The 18,988-nt window shown below is 43.5% G+C and overlaps 2 protein-coding genes across 4 annotated transcripts in view; both read right to left on the bottom strand.

The window, feature by feature from the left end:
* The window catches only part of PTPN9 (protein tyrosine phosphatase non-receptor type 9), a 93,450-nt gene extending 87,912 nt beyond the window's left edge, over positions 1 to 5,538 (bottom strand). The window contains exon 1 of one of the 2 annotated variants that reach the window (XM_029574811.1): positions 4,667 to 5,538. In XM_029574811.1, coding sequence (XP_029430671.1) covers positions 4,667 to 4,699 — 33 coding nt within the window. In that variant the 5' untranslated portion in view covers positions 4,700 to 5,538. The remainder of the gene's footprint in view (positions 1 to 4,666) is intronic. The other variant, XM_029574812.1, reaches the window with a different exon arrangement.
* Positions 5,539 to 10,308: 4,770 nt separating this feature from the next.
* The window catches only part of SNUPN (snurportin 1), a 39,657-nt gene continuing 30,977 nt past the window's right edge, over positions 10,309 to 18,988 (bottom strand). For both annotated transcript variants that reach the window (XM_029575257.1, XM_029575256.1), the window contains exons 8-9: positions 17,810 to 17,890; positions 10,309 to 10,944 (exon numbers count right to left, since the gene is read on the bottom strand). In XM_029575257.1, coding sequence (XP_029431117.1) covers positions 10,642 to 10,944; positions 17,810 to 17,890 — 384 coding nt within the window. In that variant the 3' untranslated portion in view covers positions 10,309 to 10,641. The remainder of the gene's footprint in view (positions 10,945 to 17,809; positions 17,891 to 18,988) is intronic.

Genomic DNA, 18,988 nt, shown 5'->3' with positions numbered 1-18,988 from the left:
ATCTTTCCTCAGATACAACTTTTAAAACCACTCACCTTTGACACCTTCTTCTGGCCAGACATTATGGAAGGGAAGGTCACATTTCTATTTTTTTTTTTTTTGGGCAGCACTGAAAAGTGCAGCTATTGAGTGAAAAAATTATTTGGAGAGACTGAGCTCATGTCCATACTGTCCTCAAAAAATAAAAAATAAAAAATAATTTGATGACTCAGGAGGCTCAATAGGCAACTCCCACATACGCTCAGTAGAGCTCAAAGCTCTTCTAGCCTGGAGAGACGAATCTGTTCGGTGCCACTGGATGAAGTCACCCACATGTAATGGCTAATTCGGCCTGCTTATCAACAGAAAACGTAACTATGTTTTATCAGCAGGTATTCTGTCTATCTTCCAGCTTCTAGAAAAAAATACCTGATGAACACAGAGACCAGCAGAAGTCTGATAAGCATCCCCTAGTGCGCAAAGCAGAAAGGTAACTTGTACTTCAAAAGGTTCGCTTTATCTTGGGGAAGAGAGGCTGGCAGGGCACAACAGCTCCTTAGGTCTTCCCAAACTTTCAGCCAGTGCATCCCCACTTTAGCACTTAAAAATTCACCTGACCCCCCCAGAGGATAATCAAGCAAATTAGACGGGGGTGCAGGCCCCCTCCAAATATCACCCCACTCCCACCCACCCATCTTCTCCAGTCTAATTCTGTCTTTCACTTCAGTGGTCCTACTTTCTTAACCTCTCCCCTTCCGGGTGATGCCCTCTTACATCGCCCATCCTCAGCTGATCCTCTCTCACCTTCTTATAACCCACAACTGATCTTCTGTCATCCCTTCTCTCTCAACTCCCACCCTCACCTCTTCCCCCTCCAACACTTTTCTCACATCCCCCCCCCCCAGCTTGTCTCTTACATTCCCCATTCTCACCCTCCATAGCCAATCTCTCGTCACCTGATCCAACCCTCAAACCCTCCTGTATCTGAGCCCGCTCTGCCAACAGCTCCTCCTCCAAACATCCCACTGGCTAGGGTCAGCAGCATCTTTTCCCTGTGGGACCCACCCTGAGTCCTAGGGACAACTGGTGGGAAGCAAGGACAGGGGCAACTTTCTTTTTCTCGTGCGACGTTTCAGTGGTGGGGGGAGAAGAGTGGAGAAGCAGCAGTCTAGCAGCCCGTGCTCCCTCAGCTCTCCCTTCCAAAGCCCAACCGTGATCCGTAGGCAGGAACAGCTTTAGTAATGAAAGTCAGTCCCAAGTCCTCCTCACGGAGGGCTTCCCGTTACCACAGGGCAGTACCCCTGCAGGACCCGTGCATGATGGCTTACAGGCCCCACGCTGAATTCCACTACTAATGCTGTTATAACTGCTGACGCCTGAAGGGCACTGCTATTTGAGGCTCTTGAGGTCCTAACCCATAGTCTGGGAAGCCCTGCCATAGGTACAACTTCTATTTAGAAGTTTACGGACAGTTAATACTTAGTGGAAGAGCTTCCTAGTGGAAGTCACGTAGGCAAACGCAGTAACAGAATTTTAGAAAAGCATGGAGAAAGCACAGACGCTCCTTAGTTGGAAAGAAGCAAGGGGAAAGTCAAAAGATCAACCAGGGTATATCTTTTAAGTTATAATACTTCATACTGGCTCCAGTGATGATCAGGACAAGCAAATCTTCCAAAGACGACAACCTGCCAGGGCCCTTAAAGCAATGCCACAGGAAAATATGGAAAAGGGATCCTAGCAGATAATCAGTGGGGAGTCGAGCTGTGCTTTATCCCAAGTTTCCCAATGTCCTATCAAGCACATGCTATTTTATATTTTTTTAATGTAGAAATCTGTACAAACAGCTTTATAAATAGCTGTACAATTAAAGTGATAAAAATTAGAGTCCCGCATCGTTTTGAAGGCACGCTGCTTCAATAGCAACAAACAACGAGAAAAAGTGACGGAATCCGATCAGTTAGTTACACACCCAGTTGCATAAACTGAAATACCCCATCACTGCCAAAATGCAATCTGTCACACTACTTTGGGGGTTATAATTTAGACACATAGGTTTAGAAGCGACAATTTTTAAACAGAAAGCAAGCGCTACTGAAACTATAAATTCAAAAAGCAGCACATGCTTAACAGAGTGAGAACAGTGCACTCAGTCCTGGGAATGTGGAGAGCGCGGAACCTCCTTAAATAAGCAGTGCTTTCTAGGTAGCAAAACGTTCGAAGCATGAGAAAAGGTACAGGCCTTACCACAGGAAGGATAAAATAATGTGGGACGTGTTTTCCCCTTGACTTAAACTGGAACAGAAAAAAAAAAAATGGCTGATGAGCCCTTGGATCTCCCTCTCCCCATTCTTCATCACATTCTAGTCCACCAGCTCAATGGCTCTGAATAGGACCCCCCTCACCCCCCCCCATTAATGGTCAGAGACATGAATGACAGAGGGAACAGGGAGACAGCGTGCACCGGACGTCTTCACATTTACATCAAAGAGGAGCTGGTGGAGTTTTTTCATAAAATTAAAACAGAACTGTTTGAGAGAAACATCTCAGCAGCTCTTCGCTGTACTTAACGCAGACACCATGGGCCCTACGTGAAGCAAATGTGAAAATCAGAATTTTACAAATAAAAAAAAAGAGCAGATCGATGCGCAGAATACAAACAAAATGAGGAAAACAAAAGTATAAATGTGCGCTGCGATAATGTTCAATGAGGTTGCATAGGATGAAGAAATTCTCAATAAATTTCAACCAGATAAATGCATCTCATCACAGATACATGGAAAATGTCCTTTTAAGTCAGAGACCCCGATTAAAACACAATTTAGATCCACTCAAACAGGACCCCCCCCCCCCCCCCAGCGATGAACTGGTTGAACAATTGCTCAATGAGTTTATGTTTGAAAATTCAGTCCCGTCCCCCTCCCCCCTTTCTGGGAAAATGAGAATTTTCCCACAAACAGAATGCGAACCTGGTGTTGAAATCCAGAACAGAAGGATGAGTCTGCTCGCATACAGATGTTTTATAAACAAGTTATAGCAGCAAGGCCCACGTCTGTTCAAGTCATTTCCTGTTGCAATATCACATACAACCACGATCTTCAGCTTTCCTTTTGCTTCTTCCCATGATTTCTAAAATTCTATTACTGCTTTTGCCTCCATAAACTTCCACTGGGAAGCACTTCCACTGTATATTAATGGTCTGTGAGCTATTATTTTTAATAGAAGCCTCAAAAAAACCCCACATCTGTCAGAAATGCATTACTTCATAAAAATGAAGGCATATTTCTGGGACGGAGATATTAATGCGCAACAAATTTGGCATAACAACCACCACCCCCTCACCTTCTCTCATGTTCCTAATCCAAATGATAGTCTAAAGTTATCATCATTATATAATATTACCTTTATCTAAGAAGTTTTATAAAAGGACATGAATTTAGGACAGAGATGTACTAAGCATCTGTTCCCTAGACACAAAATGGGAAAAACCTTTAGTACAACTGGCCCTTAAATTAAAAAGAAAGTTAAATAATTTTGAGACTGTTGGCACCCAGGAGGCTCACAGTACAGCTAATTAATACATTAAACTTGTATATGAAAATCAGGCCAAATCTTCTTTTTGATTATCACATTTGCTGTCTGAAATGTGTAATGATTTTTAAGTGGCACCCTATTTCCCCCTCACGACTAATACTGAAAAAAGTTGCCTGTATGCATGGTTGCTTACATTTTACTCATTTTGAATTCTCACAGCCTCAACGAACTGGGACCATATTACATCAAAGACTGACGCCAAAGCATTATTCTCGAGATCAAACAAACACTAATAAATGACTTGATTTCACCACGATATTTAAACTTTTGCTGCTGGTCCACAGCTCGAAGAGGCCAGAAAACCAGTTTTGGTTTCATTGCCCCAATCACTTAAAAGATAACACCGCTAAAAATCCACTCCCAACACATGAAAAACCAGTTCTACTGAACATGACCTAAGAGACACATTGGGAACATAAAGAGCTATTAAGCAGGTATTTCCTAAGAGCAGTATTATTCATTTTCTATTTTATTTTTCCAGAGTTATCCAAGGCCTCCAGATTTTATTTTTATATCCCTGGTACCTGGGGAATAAAAGCCTTGCACAAATAAAATGCAAAGATGTTAAAAAAAAAAAAAAAAAAATCACCCTTCATAAATATGATATAAATTGTAAGGGGCTCATAATTTCTAATTAGGCCACAAGTATTATTATTATTTTTTTTTTTTTTACCCTGAGAAAATGAGTGAATAATCTTTTGCCAGAGAAGCGAAAGGAAATCACATTTAAGTTTCACAAACTAGAACCCTACTTAGGAATAAATTTCAAATATAACCCAACAAGCAGGATGGAGAAAAAGTACAGGGAAACGGGAAGGGCTCAACGTCACCGGCCGCGAGCCTTCCAACACCAAACTTTCTCACCTTTAAATCACTAACTGGTGGGGTTTCATGCAAAAAACATAAATAGGGTTTTTTTTTTTAAATTGGGAAAGAGGAGGAAAGAGGGAAGCGAAGCGAGAAGCAAACCCCCTTCCATAAATCCTCCTCTGCCTTTCAGGAAAGAAAAAGGAGCAGCGAAAGGCAGGCCGCTTGCTTCTCGGTTGCCGGCTCCGTTACCGGGATCTCTCTCCCCCCCCTTCGGACTTTTATTTACCTGCTCCTCTTCCGGGCTGAGCTGGTCGGCCATCTCCCCCCGGCCTCCCCGCCGCTTCCTGCGGAGAGCGTCAGCACGCGAGCCCGGGGCGGCGGCTGGGGCCTCCTTCGGGAGAGCGGACAGAGAACCGATCCGCAGGCGCCTTTCGCCTCGCCCGCTGCAACCCTGCGTCGTCGTCGCCGCTTCCTCTTTCTTCTTGCTTCCCCCCCCACGCCTCCCCCTTTACTTCAGACGGCTCTTCGGTGCATGGTCACCGCCTTGCCTTTCAGTCTTCCATCGGTCAAGCCCTGCACGGGTGGAGGTAGGAAATCCTTTTGCCAGCCAATAATTTCTCAGCAACTCTCTTATCAGAAAATAAAAAAACGGTCGGCTCGTATCAGCAAACCTCAGGAATGTTTTGCAGCAACGTAATGGGTTTGGGTTTTTTTTCCCCCCCCCCAGTTGCAAAAAAAACCAAAAAACCCCCAGAACAAAATCCTTTAACGAGAAATCTTTGAAAACTTATATGAAAAAAAATGTCTGCTGTATGTTCATAGAGGACTACACAGACATATGCAAAAAAAAAAAAAAAGATTAAAGTTTAAAGAGGAGCTGTCAAGAGAATAAAATGTGAAACGCTTGCTCCTTCATGCGGTTCTCCCTCGGTGCGGATCCAGATGTCCTCTGCTCGCTTCCTATCTGCGGAGAGAGAGAGAGAAACGCTCTTTTGTCTTTACTTTTTTTTTGCCTTGGGGAGAGGGTGAACGTTGCTTAAAATCTCCATCTCGGAGTCTCGTGTCCTTTCCTGGAAGGCTGCGGGGAGAGGGGAGAGCGGCCCTCCCTCCCCCTGCCGAGCGGCAGAGGCCCCAGCTGCAGCTCCATTGACAAAAAAAAAAAAAAAGAGAGAGAGGCTGCAATCCCATTCACAAAACAGCAGCGAGGGAGGCAGGTCGGGCTGTGCGAGGCGAGAGATGACCGGGGGGGGGGGGGACACCAGGAACACGGGAGCACTAACCCACCGGGGCACGTGAGCAGCCCTTGATTTGGATCGGGGCCTGGGTGGAGGTGGGAAGCGATTTCCATCCTGATCGCGGTGCTGCAAGGAAGAGTTCCATCTTTGAAGACAGGGAGGTGAAGGGATTTGGCCGAGGACCGAGCGAGAGCTTGGTGGGGCTACCAAACTGTCCTGATTACTAGGCAATAATTATGAAAGGGAACGTAAGCCATGGAAGTTCCTACAAAAAAAAAAAAGCCAAGGAATCTGAGCACGGGTAAAAGACACAGGAAAGAAGAGAAAGCTGGCATGCATGATGGAAATCTTACTTGGCCACTGCAATATCGTGCACCGAGTGTAGCATACAGATTAACCAGGACCTGTATGCTTGTTTGGGAAATGGACAACTGTCTGTTCAGAAGCTCACACCTTAATGCAGAGCTGTCTCACCCGTCACCCCCTCCCTTGTACCAGCCAACGAATGGGGGGGGGGGTGTAGGATTATGATGGGTGAGATAGCTCTCTGTATTAAGGTGTGAGCTTCTGAACAGACAGCTGTCCTTCAGAGATGGGGGAATTGCTGGCCTGTCACCCCTCCCCCATATAATGCAGAGAGCTCTCTCACCCATCCTATTTTAACTGGCTGGTATAGGGGAGGGGGTGACAGGCCAGGCAGATCCCCTCTCGCTGAAGGACGGCTGCCAAAACTGGTGAGAACTGTGGCCAGGCTCTGTCTTAAACTTTTTTTTTTTTTCACTAAAGTAGCATAAAATAAAATGAAGTATTTTGTATATTAAACTTTACTTCCCTAATGTAACAACTTAAAATGAAATAAAGTACTTCATTCAATATTATTTTTATATTTTATGCTACTTAAGCAAAAAAAACAAACCTAAATAAATTTAGTGAAAAACATTTTTTAACTGTGGTCACAGGTTTTTGTTTCTATTATGTAAAGTAAACTGTTTACGTTACATAAAATAAAGTGCATTATAATGATGGCTACTGCCTGGAGTCAATACCCTTATTAAATAAACATACACAGGCTTACGGTGACTCCAACATCGCTCTAAGCTTCAACAGCAAGAGGAAATGTGGAAAAAAGGATTCACACTCACAAAGAGGGGAGTAGCTGGCTTGTTACGGCGGTTACTACCCCAAATCAAATAAGCCTGATACTTCACTTTCAATGCATATACAGCAAAGTTCTCTGATTCAACGGCAGGGGAGAAGAAAAACTGATACTTCACACATCCAGCAGAGCTCTCTGCTTCAACGGCAGGGGAGAAGAAAAGAGGGTTCGCACTCACAAAGCGGGGAGTAGCTGGCTTGTTACGGCGGTTACTACCCCAAACCAAATGTGCCTGATACTTCACTTTCGATGCACATCCAGCATGGCTCTCTGCTTCAACGGCATGGGAGAAGACTTATACGTCACACATATCCAGCATAGCTCCCTGCTTCAACGGCAGGGGAGAAGAAAAACAACCAATAAGGGCTAATAACATAGTCTGGGTAAAACAAATAAGCATGGGTGCAGCTTGCTTATTGCGGCGGCTACTACCCCTAACGAATCAAGCTAGATATTTCACTTGGATGCAGCTCCATCACTGCTCTCTACATTAAAGGTGGGGGTGGAAGGGAAATAGAACCAAGAGCTAAGAGAAACAGATAAGTATGAGAGAAAATATGTGTGAAGCTTGCTGGGCAGACTAGATGGGCCATTTGGTCTTCTTCTGCCGTCATTTCTATGTTTCTATATAACTAACTCTAGAAAACTAACTCTAGAAAATCTAAAACAAAACCTTATATACTTACAGTGGTACAACTTGAGCACTCTCAGGCCGAGCACTCTGCTCTCTGCGTACTGCTGATGCTGTATCTCTGGCTGGAAAAGTTAGTACGCATGAAGAAGCAAAATGGCCCCTGGGCACACTGTCGAGCATGCGCGGTGTAGTGCGCACTAACGGCATGTTAGTGCGCACTAACGCTGACATAGTGCGCACTGACTTAGCAGTAGTGCGCACTAACCCGCGCTCTAAACTGTGATGGGCATCGCGCACTAATTCAAATCGCTGTGTACTAAACCTTGCTTAGTGCGCACGGACTAAGGATTAGTGCGCACTACCTCCAGATGGGCAGCACGCACTAATTGAATCACCACGCACTAAATCTTGATTAGTGCGCAGTGAATAAGTAGTAGTGCTCGCTACCCTTGGTTGGATAGCACGCACTAAATGAAGTTACCGAGCACGAACACGGCTTAGTGCGTCGTAACTTCAATTAGTGCACGCTACCCGAGCAATGTTAAAAAAGTGCTACTTAAAATTAAAAAGTATCAATTCCATGAGTTTGTTAGCTAGAGGTATGGCTCTACGTTCCCACTGGCTGTCTTCAAGGTGGAGAGAACCAATGGGAACACAGAACCATACCTCTAGCTAACGAACTCCTCATGAATTGATACTTTTTCATTTTTAAGTAGTACTTTTTGTTAGTGCGCACTAACAGTTATAGCACACTACTAGATACATAATGCGCTGTAAGATCTATTAGGTCACACTAACTAACCTGTCCATGCGCACTAATGGGCCTTAATATGCATTAACATCTAGCTAGTGTGCAGTCTCGTCCGGTGTACTGCTCACTAATACTGATATAGTGCATAGATAACTGGTTAGTGTGCAGTAAGGCCCATTAGTGCGCACTAACGAAGTTCTTTGAAAATTGCTGAAAAAAAAAACCGAACCGCAGGAAAATGAATTTTTCAGGTAATAGCATTCACTACTTCTGTAAAAAGATTAAAAAAAAAAAATATATATATATATAAATGTACACCCACACACATTTTTACTCTCAAAAATTAACACCGCTCATGGAGCAGGCGTTAAGTCTTAAGGAGCCCCTAAAGTTAACAGAGAAGCAGAAAAATACTGCATTTCTGTAGTTCCTCTGACTTAATATCATGGCAATATTAAGCCGGAGGAACCAAAAAAAAGGAGTAAGGTTTAAAAAAAAAAAAAAAAAAAAAGAGTCTTGCCAACACTCAGGTTAGGAAACGGACACTCAATTCAGAAGCATCCATTTCCCTAACCCATGCCTGTCCACTTCTGGGCACCCGCTGCCAGGGAGGTGCTAGGGCCGCACAATTTCCCCTAATGCCTCCTTTTGAATGCAGTGGCTCATTTTCCTACTGACACTAAAAAGGCAAAAGGTTGCTATCACTTTGGTTTAATTTGAAGATGGAAGCCAATGAATGGAAGAAAGAAAGGTAAGAGAAATAAGAAAGCAAAAAAGAGGAAGTCATCAGAGAAAACAAAGCCAGTATGAAAACAGAAGGGAGAAAATGAACTGAAGTTAGGCCATCCTGCAGGCTTTAATGGGAGTAAGCTATGTGTTACTGTGCAGGATGGCAAGGTTCCATTCTGAGCGCAGGCTGCAGACGGGAGAATCCCACACCCTGAACTTTACACCACTACCAGGCTGTAGCAACTGCTGGGGGAATGCAGGAGATCATACTCTGATAGCAGATCCTATAGCAGAAGACACAGAGCACTGGGGAAGGCACTTAACAATGATGCATAATGGAGATGGGAAAATATGAAAATCATAAGTGAAGGAGTCGGAAACACAGAGTAGGCAAACATGAAAAGAAATAGACATCTCACTTCTCAGTAAGAAAGGAAAAAAAATAGCTAAGGAATCCACTTCAGCAGTCGCCACCCTCTGCTGGGCACTGTATTGTGCATTTGCAGAAAAGAACAGCATCACACGCTCCTACGTCCCAGGCAATTCTGTATTGGGGACGTGGTAATACTGGCACATCCTGCACCTAGGACTTCTCTCTCTAGTGGAATGAAAGGGCAACGCATTCACTGGGGAAAGTGACTATCCTTTCTCCCTGTGCCCTTTAACTCAAACTACAGTTCTGTCATTAAGACAACTGCTACGCTGCAGTAAAATATCACAAAGAGCAGGTGTTCTTGTTACAATACTTTATTGTACAGCCAGCAGCAGCCGATGGTCAGCCCTGTTGCATGCTAAGGCACCACTGATGTAATTAAACAGGCATTCCAGTGCTGCTAAGTGAGAGGTTCTGACTCCCAACGCCCAGCCATTATTCTCCCCATCACTTCTAGGGTGGCACTGCTTTGTGTGCATTATGCATGACATTTTCCTAAGGAAAGAACAGTCACATTTTTATTATCCAAATAGTTACATAGCCCTGTGTTCTTGGCATTAGCCACTATATACTATGCCACCATTGGGCAGGGATATTCTTTTACTAAAACTGAAAAAAAAAAAAACATTTCAGAGAGAGTGTGTCTGCCTTTTTCAGGTTTGAAAAGGACATTTTCATTCTAGAGGAAACCTCCCAAATTGTTTTGTTCATTATCTGCTATGTTACGTCCATGGCCTGCTATTGAGTGCTGAGGTTTATCAGGACTTAGGTAGGACACCATGATTGTCCAGCAGATAGGTTGAAGGACTCCACTATCCCCGACTGTTGCTCAAACCCCATTCCAACATTATCTTGAATTCAAAAACTGACATTTGCTTAAAGAAAAATACATGCCAGAGCCCAGATATTTGTACAGCTGTTACATTTCTAGTGCTGTCCAGCAAGTGTGGCCAGCTGACTCGAGTGAGAAAGCATCATCTCAAAGCTGAATTACTTCCCAGGCGTAACTTTTTATTAAAACATGTTAGTATCCACATTTAACTAGACTTTTTTTTTTTTTTTTAACATCCTGTGTTGGGTGCACGAAATTAAATTCAAATCTCGAAGTGGCACCAGGTTTCCTGGTAAACTGAACTGCTAATCAACCATGTGGCTCTTCTGAAGTCCTGCTCTCCTGAAGCACGTATGGGGAAACACACACCCCCTTCCTCCAAGCCTGTCTTCACTTCTTGCCACAGGCAGCAATATACAAGAAAAAGTACACCGTAAAAACCCTTGGCATCTTCCTCTCTTCTCCCATGGTGAAGCCACAAACCAAACTTGTCAGCTCTCCATTCTGCCTGCTTTCTCAGTCTGGCGGGCTGCAGCCTCTTCCTTGGGTGTGGACAGGTGCTCGAGCTCATAATGTCCATTCTCCGCTGCACCCCTGCTCTTGCTCTTGCTCCTTTTGTGCTCCATGATCTGCTGCAGCTGGTGGCCAGCATATTCTGGTTTGGTGGTTAGTGGGCTCACTGGTACATCTATGCCAAGGATGTCAGCTAGCATGTAGGGTCGGAGCCAACCAACCAGTGGGGTACTACCTGGAGTGTAATGGGTTTGCTTGTGATAGAAAAGGAGGCCATCCACCTAGAAAACAGAGTGAGAATTAAATGAAAATAGTTATATATATATATATATATATATATCCCCCTGAATGTATTTGTTTGGTTTCTTTTTGCCCAGTTGCCAAAGTTTCTGCTCTAGAACATAAGAAAATGTCACATTGGGTCAGACCAAGGTTCACTGAGCCTGGCATCCTGGGTCACAAGTACCTGGCTGATCCCAAAAGGTAGATCTATTTCCTGGCACTCACACCTAGGGATAGTGATGGCTTTCTCTGGTCTACCTGACTAATAGTGTTTATGGATTTTTTTTCCTTCAGGAACTTATCCAAACTCCACTACGCTAGTTGCCTTGACCATATCCACTGGCCGCAGGTTGATTGTGTGCCAAGTGAAAAAGAACCTTCTAAGACTGGTTTTAAATCTGTTAGTTTCATGGAGTGTCCCCTTTGTCTGGTATTATTTGAAATAGTAACTAACTGTCCTTTACTTACCCATTCCACCCCACTCATGATCTAATACCCTTCTATCATGTCTCCTCTCTGCCATCTCTTTTCCAAGCTGGAGAGATCTAACCTGCATAGCCTCTTCTCATAGGGGAGCTGTTCCATTTCCTTTATCATTTTTTTGTCCTTCTCCTCTGCACCTTTTCTAGTTCTGCTATGCCTTTCTTGCTGAGGGTCTTTTTCCTGGCTTTCAGCAAAACTGGAATTTTTCTTAGCTGAGATTATGGCAGCTACTCCTGTCCTTTTCTCATTTTTATTCCTTCTCCCCCTTTCCCTGTATCCCAGCTGTTGCAGACACACCTCTGGCTAACAGGCAGAGACTGCCGTTTCCACCAGACTGGTACCAGTTGGCCCCTTGAGTTAGCGAGTAGTGGCGCTGTACAGTGATGGCTGGGATCCCCAACTCAGAGCTGTGAACACTCCCTTTGCAGCATTACTAACCCTTGTCAGCCCAATAAACAAGAGTCAGAACTGAACCCAAGTCTCTTGCATGTCGCAGGGCAGCAAAAGCACTGCTGTCAATGGGCCATCAGGCCAACCGCTGTAGATATACTTCAGATTACTTATTTCCATATATGGCTAGAAAATCACATTTTAGTTTTGAAAATAAAAATAAAGCTATGCCACCAGATTTTTTCATTCTGACATCATAGTTTGTCTAACTGCATGAAAACCACTGCAGAAGAACATGCTGTGCTGTTCAAGATGTTCTAACAGCTCTATTACTTATTGAATCCCTCTCTTCCTACAAAGAAAAGGGAACCTAGATATTAGGGTAATCTTTTAAAATGCTTTTATATTTAAAACTCCCTACCCTCATGCTACTGCTGACAAATTATTTATTTCAGACTTTTACAGTCTGCTAGTACTTGCGTTTAGCAAATAATAACCTTACAATCTGTTCTTAGGACTGACATCTCAGAGTTGAATCCTGTTCTAAGGCAATTTTCAAAATCACTTTTTCTGACTTGCAATAAAATAAAAATCACTCCCTAATGCTGTGGCATCAACCGCTTAGCTGCTCACAGCTCTGCTCGACAATTGTAGAAATACTCTGCCAGGGACATATCCAGTGTGGCAGAGAGCTTTCAACATAAAACACAAAAGCTTTCTTACAAAAAAAAAAAAGTGTCCTTAAAGAGGGACTCCAGCAATAAAAGGCAATTGCTAAAAATTAGGCCTTTGGACTGTTTGCAGGTAACTGTTCTAGGATTTGGAGGCTGTATCTTCTCATTCATCTATCTGTTTTTAATGCACTTGCAGAAGCTCACTTCGACAGACAATGACACCCTACTGTCTCCTGCTGTAAATTCCTGAAAGAGTCATCTTGGACTCCGCATTAACTGGCAGGCACTTTTTTCAATGAAGGGACACCAGATGGCTCCCTGCATAAAGGACGATCCCGTAGAGAGAGAGATGATTTAATCTGTAATTAAAGGTGGGCTGATCTAATGTCCGAAATCTGAATGGAAGAGGAGCCAGAGTAAGCTTGTTCCACAGTACTATCCGGTGAGGCTGGCACAGTTGGCTAGCTTTTTTTTTGTACTAACACGAGGAGGCACGGCCCAGTGACTGCCAGCTTGCCTTCAAATTTGGTGAGAACATTGGACTATGATGCAGGTCTTGGGTCAAGAGACCCTCTTTTTGGTTTCTAGTTGCACAAGATATTCTGGGTGGAGGAGACCTGGGAATTATCATGGTTGAACTTCTGAGAAACGGTAAATGTTTGTACATGTAATAGCAACAAATGACCACTGGATGGCATTTTTTAGAGAAGTGAGCATTATAATATGATGTGTTAATGTGGTTTGTGTTAAGGGATGGAGAGTGTCCCTTAAGACCCCAGGATGTTGGGAATTATTAGAAAGGGAATGGTGAATAAAACAGAAAATGTCATAATGCCTCTGTATCGCTCCATGGTGAGACCGCACCTTGAATACTGTGTACAATTCTGGTCCCCGCATCTCAAAAAAGATATAGTTGCGATAGAGAAGCTACAGAGAAGGGCTACCAAAATGATAAAGGGGATGGAACAACTCCCCTATGAGGAAAGACTAAAGAGGATAGGACTTTTCAGCTTGGAGAAGAGACGACTGAGGGAGGATATGATAGAGGTGTTTAAAATCATGAGAGGTCTAGAACGGGTAGATGTGAATCGGTTATTTACTCTTTCGGATAGTAGAAAGACTAGGGGACACTCCATGATGTTAGCATGGGGCACATTTAAAACTAATCGGAGAAAATTCTTTTTCACTCAACGCACAATTAAACTCTGGAATTTGTTGCCAGGGGATGTGGTTAGTGCAGTTAGTGTAGCTGTGTTTAAAAAAGGATTGGATAAGTTCTTGGAGGAGAAGTCCATTACCTGCTATTAAGTTGACTTAGAAAATAGCCGCTGCTTTACTAGCAACAGTAGCAAGGGATCTACTTAGTGTTTGGGTAATTGCCAGGTTCTTATGGCCTGGATTGGCCACTGTTGGAAACAGGATGCTGGGCTTGATGGACCCTTGGTCTGACCCAGCATGGCATGTTCTTATGTGACACTACTGGAAAAGGGTAAGAGGTATAAAAGGGGAAGGATTATCTTACCTTTTTCTTCCTGCCCTTTTAGTATGGGGCTGGTATAGGAAGGGACTTCCAGGCTGCAGTGGCCTGGAGAGGCCAACCTGTCGGCTGGTGGGCCCAGTGACCTTCCCAGTAGGAGCAACCAGAGGCCATAGAGTGAAAAGGATTTTCCTTCTCCCAACGAAATGACCAGAAGCTAAGGTGATGAAGAGGCTGTTCCTCCCTCCTGGTCTGGGATAATTTCAAAATGAAGGGTGCCCCAGGAGGACCAGCATGCTGCAAATGCCAGGGAAACGTACAAGCTATGGGAATGGAGAAGGGTGGAAACAGAGGGCCAAAGAGTCACGAGTAGTTCTGGGAAATGAAATGTGTCCCTTTTAGATGTGAATGTTAGTCTGATAGATCAAAGGAGGAGACTGAGTGCATAAAGAGTTTTGAGAACCCCATTCCTCCATAGAAGGCTGTGACTGGGGTTAACTCAAAGAGGAATCTGGGAATGTTGTGCCTGTCCCTGGTAGTGTGGGGAGGATGGGAATGAGTATCCGTCACAGTGATGATAAGAGAGAGGCGATATGGGGAATGTAAACCTTATGTTCTTGCAAAATGGTGATATTGGAAGATCTAAAGGATTTTCAAGTTAAGGCCAAGAAACTGATATGCCAATGTTTTGGAGCACTTCATGCTATGTTGGGGAGAAGATTTGACTTCTGACTGTTGTATCCCATGAATTTTTTTTACCCTTTTACTAACTTGTATATGGTTGCTGTCTGGACAACCCAGAAATAAAAGTTTAAGAATGGCTTTTTTGAACTTTGGCTGTCTCAGCTTCTGCTTTATTTGTGCCAGTACTAAGATGTAGTCTTGGGGCCAGAGTTCATGGAGGGGAGCAGGACAGTGTTCTCCCTGTTTTAGTCAGCAGAAGAGTAGTGGTTACCTCTGCTGGTTCCATTCGGGTCCACTTCACCATCTGCAGGGCCAACATTTTGAACCCACTCACTAAGGGGCCAATGTAACAAGACCCACGGCAAAACAGGCGCTAGTTATGAGCGCGGGTTTTGATCACCACGCGAGGCTAAAGCTGGCTCCTTCACGCGATGTAAAAAAATAAATTAATCATGCAAATGCACAGAAATCCACGCACTCATGAAGAAATACGCATACATAAGTGCGGTAAGGCCATGCCAATAATCCACATATAAAAGCGAGCGAGCGGGTCTCCCTATTCAGTGAAAGTATGACCCTGGAATGTATTTTTAATATTTCGAATAACTCTGTGCTGCAGAAAAAAAATGGCAAATATTTTCATGGGGGATATTCACACCACATGGCATTAGTGCGGCTCCCTACATTGCCTATGATTAGATAATCGCTTCCTTTGCATCCCCTTAGCATGCATTCGTGCAGAAAAACTGCGGGTCAGTACGCGCATTTGAACGCATTTTTTCCCCCGCGCACTAAACCCTTATTATATTCTCGTATAGGGCTTTGCGCGGGAAAATTCACGTACAAACACGCCTACCTGCAAGCACAAATCCACGGCAGCTTCAGTACATCTTATTACATCGGCCCCCTAAATTTAGGAGAAAAAAATAACCCTTCCACAAAAAGAGAGTTCCTCCCATCAATTTATGTAGCCCATCAGTAAGAGGGGTTACACTCACGCTTGCTACTGCCTTTCAGTGCGACCTGGACAAGGATCCCTGCACTTCCTGGTCTTTCTGCTACTGTATGGGCAGAGTTTTGAATTTATGCACAATGTTAAGTTCTCTTTATGAATCCTTTTAATAGCATAAAAAGCTAAAGGGATTACATATTCGAGAGAGAGAGAGAGAGCGAGAGAGAGTTCATCCCTCTCCAATACAATGGATGGTATACTGCGCATCACTGACTGCTGAAGCCTCTACTAAGGTACAAGTAACAAAAAATATATTTATCATCAGTCATGCTATAAAGTTAAGTATACTATGGTCAGAAGAAAGAAAAAGAAGTTTTCCCATTGTATGCCTACAGGAAAAATGCTTAGCACATCTGGCCCTATAGCTATACTTGGATTTACTTAATTGCCTTTCCAAAGCTGTGCTCAAACTGTGTTACAATTCTGGTACTGTAGGTATTTTCCCTGCCCTAGGTGGTTTACAATCTCACCACAACGGTGCAAATGCAAATTGTTTGGGGGGGGGAATGGGGAGGAGTTTTGGCCAAGAATTAATAAAATTAGGGGACCTATCGCACGGTCTCAATGCCAGAAATAACTACCCTGTTATAGAGTCCATCAAGCTAGGGTGAGAGAACATGGTACAAAATTTCAGCTTTGTTCAGACTTTCCTCACTCCAAATGATGTCAAATCTTCACCAAGGTGTATTGTGCTGTTCGTACGTCTCTCTCTACATGTGAAACGGGCCCCTAAACCCGAAACCAGCACTAACACCTCACCTCGACCTATCAGGCAGCCCTCCTATAGAGATTTAAATACTTAACTACTATGAGGGCCTTGTGGATAGGCTCTCTCTTTGCGCGATAATACGGATGGCGGTAAGTTGCCGCGTGGTGCGGTATCTCCAAAATGTCCCTAAGCACTCCCCTTTGTTAGCGCTGGCGTTATTAAAACTTTTCGGTGAATCTAGGGGTAGGTTTGAACCTGAGGCAATAGCAGGTAAAGTGATTTGCCCCAAGTCACAAGGAGAGGCAGTGAAAGCAGCAGATTTGGCTCCCCTGGTTCTCAGCTCCCTACTCTTCAAGATGAGCTCTAGAACCCTAGTCCCGACCCTGTCTCCTCCTCCTGCATTCCTTCATTACCGGATTTTCTTTTAACATTTCTATTTCAAGTCTTCAAGGTCTTTTCTGTCAGATTTACACTTTCCTACCTGCTCCCATGTCCTCCCAGCATACAAATCACTGCTTATAACTGCTGGGAGGATGAATTATCACAAGAACCACCAGCAGAGGTCATTTCCACAGTGTAAACCAGAACTGCAAATGAGCCAATCAAAATATGCAATTGCCAGTTTGAATTTCCAGTGACTCGATTCTTCAGCACCATTTCTGGACTGCAAAGTGTAAACCCTGGACTAAAGGGAGTTTAGATTGCTAAATTATGCCCATCTCCCTAATATTCCTATCTCAAAGGAAGTCTGGGCATTTTTGCACCTATATGCGTAATGGGAAGCATTAGTCACAGCTGTGACCGCCAAGTACTTCCTAGTGATCTGGACTGGCCACTGTCAGGATGCTGGAATTGATGGACCCTTGGCCTAACCCAGCATGGCACATCTTACAATCTTAGCTGTACACCTAGGGCTTATAGCCCTGTGAAAAAAGAAAAAGGAGCAAGAGGTGCTCTGAGTCTGATTAAATGTCGGTTTATTCAACTCTTTGCTCTGATACGCAGCCTATTAACACCAGCCAGGGAGGTAGATGGTTTATTATAACTGTTAAAACAGAAGCAACCTTCCTAAGGCTCATTTCTACTATATAAATCTGATTCAAAATATGGTATGGATTTAATTCTTAGAGGCATTTGAATGCCGTTGTTTCGGTGTAATAAAATCAATGGATAAACTCAACACTATTTAATAACGAGTCTTCCTGTGCACACGGAGTGCCTGCACAGTTTGTGGACACACGAATACAAAGAAGCACAGCACATATGAATGTGCCTCTGGAGCTACACTACGCTTGTGTGCACAGCCTCGTACAATATTCTTGTGAAGAAAAAATAAGTCTTGTGATTGTGAAAGAGAATTACTTATCTGACATGCTACATGGGAGTAACTTGGTCACATCTATATTTCCTAAGGCATCAAACGGGATTAACTTACCTCAAAAGGAAAGTCCATGGCCAGCACGTTACAGATACTCTCCGAGGAACATGAGAAACTTTGGAGGTTCACAAATTTAAACTGAAAAAGAAAGAGACAAGGAGACGACAGGATTTGTTGTACTGTAAATGGTAGTGGAGAGACAGGCATAGTTAAGGATGGAGATTTTTAGTCTTTCATGATAATTTCCTTTCCTTGAATCTTGCTACACTAGGCCAGATGTGTGAATTTTCTTCTCTCTACTAAGAAATGGAGACAAAGAACACACCTTCTTCTGCGATATCATCACTGGTAGTTACCATGATGTAGCTCCAGCAAAAAGCCGGTATTCTTATGCCATGGAAGAAAAAAACACTAAGATTCAAACTTTTAAATAGGCACATAATTTGAAACACACAAAGGATCCTCCAAAGAAATCATCATTCCAAACTTTTCTTGGATAAATGAAGAGGAAGAAAAAGGAAAAAAGAGGAAGTGAAAAGTAAAACCTCTGGTTGCCTCAAACTTTGTAAATTGAGATACACCACTTCAAAGACTGCGCAGGCCCAATGTCCCAGGAGGGACTTGGAGTAGCAGGATTCAAGGAAAGGAAATTATCAGGCAAGGCTAAATTTCTCCTTTTTCATCCTGCTACATGTGTGGGAAGTACCCAAACCCATTTACTCCGGGAAAGAGGAAATTAGAGCTGCCCTGAGACACAAGCTCCAAAGGCTGCATCCTCTTTTGCATGAACATCCAGATTGAAATGGTCAGTAAAAGAACATAACATAAGAACATAAGAAAATGCCATACTGGGTCAGACCAAGGGTCCATCAAGCCCAGCATCCTGTTTCCAACAGTGGCCAATCCAGGCCATAAGAACCTGGCAAGTACCCAAAAACTAAGTCTATTCCATGTAACCATTGCTAATGGCAGTGGCTATTCTCTAAGTGAACTTAATAGCAGGTAATGGACTTCTCCTCCAAGAACTTATCCAATCCTTTTTTAAACACAGCTATACTAACTGCACTAACCACATTCTCTGGCAACAAATTCCAGAGTTTAATTGTGCGTAGAGTAAAAAAGAACTTTCTCCGATTAGTTTTAAATGTGCCCCATGCTAACTTCATGGAGTGCCCCCTAGTCTTTCTATTATCTGAAAGAGTAAATAACCGATTCACATCTACCCGTTCTAGACCT

Source organism: Rhinatrema bivittatum, chromosome 13 (assembly GCF_901001135.1).
Source record: "Rhinatrema bivittatum chromosome 13, aRhiBiv1.1, whole genome shotgun sequence".
Lineage (NCBI taxonomy): Eukaryota > Metazoa > Chordata > Amphibia > Gymnophiona > Rhinatrematidae > Rhinatrema > Rhinatrema bivittatum.
The sequence above is the reverse complement of the archived record's forward strand: the minus strand, read 5'-3'. Positions and strand labels throughout refer to the sequence as shown.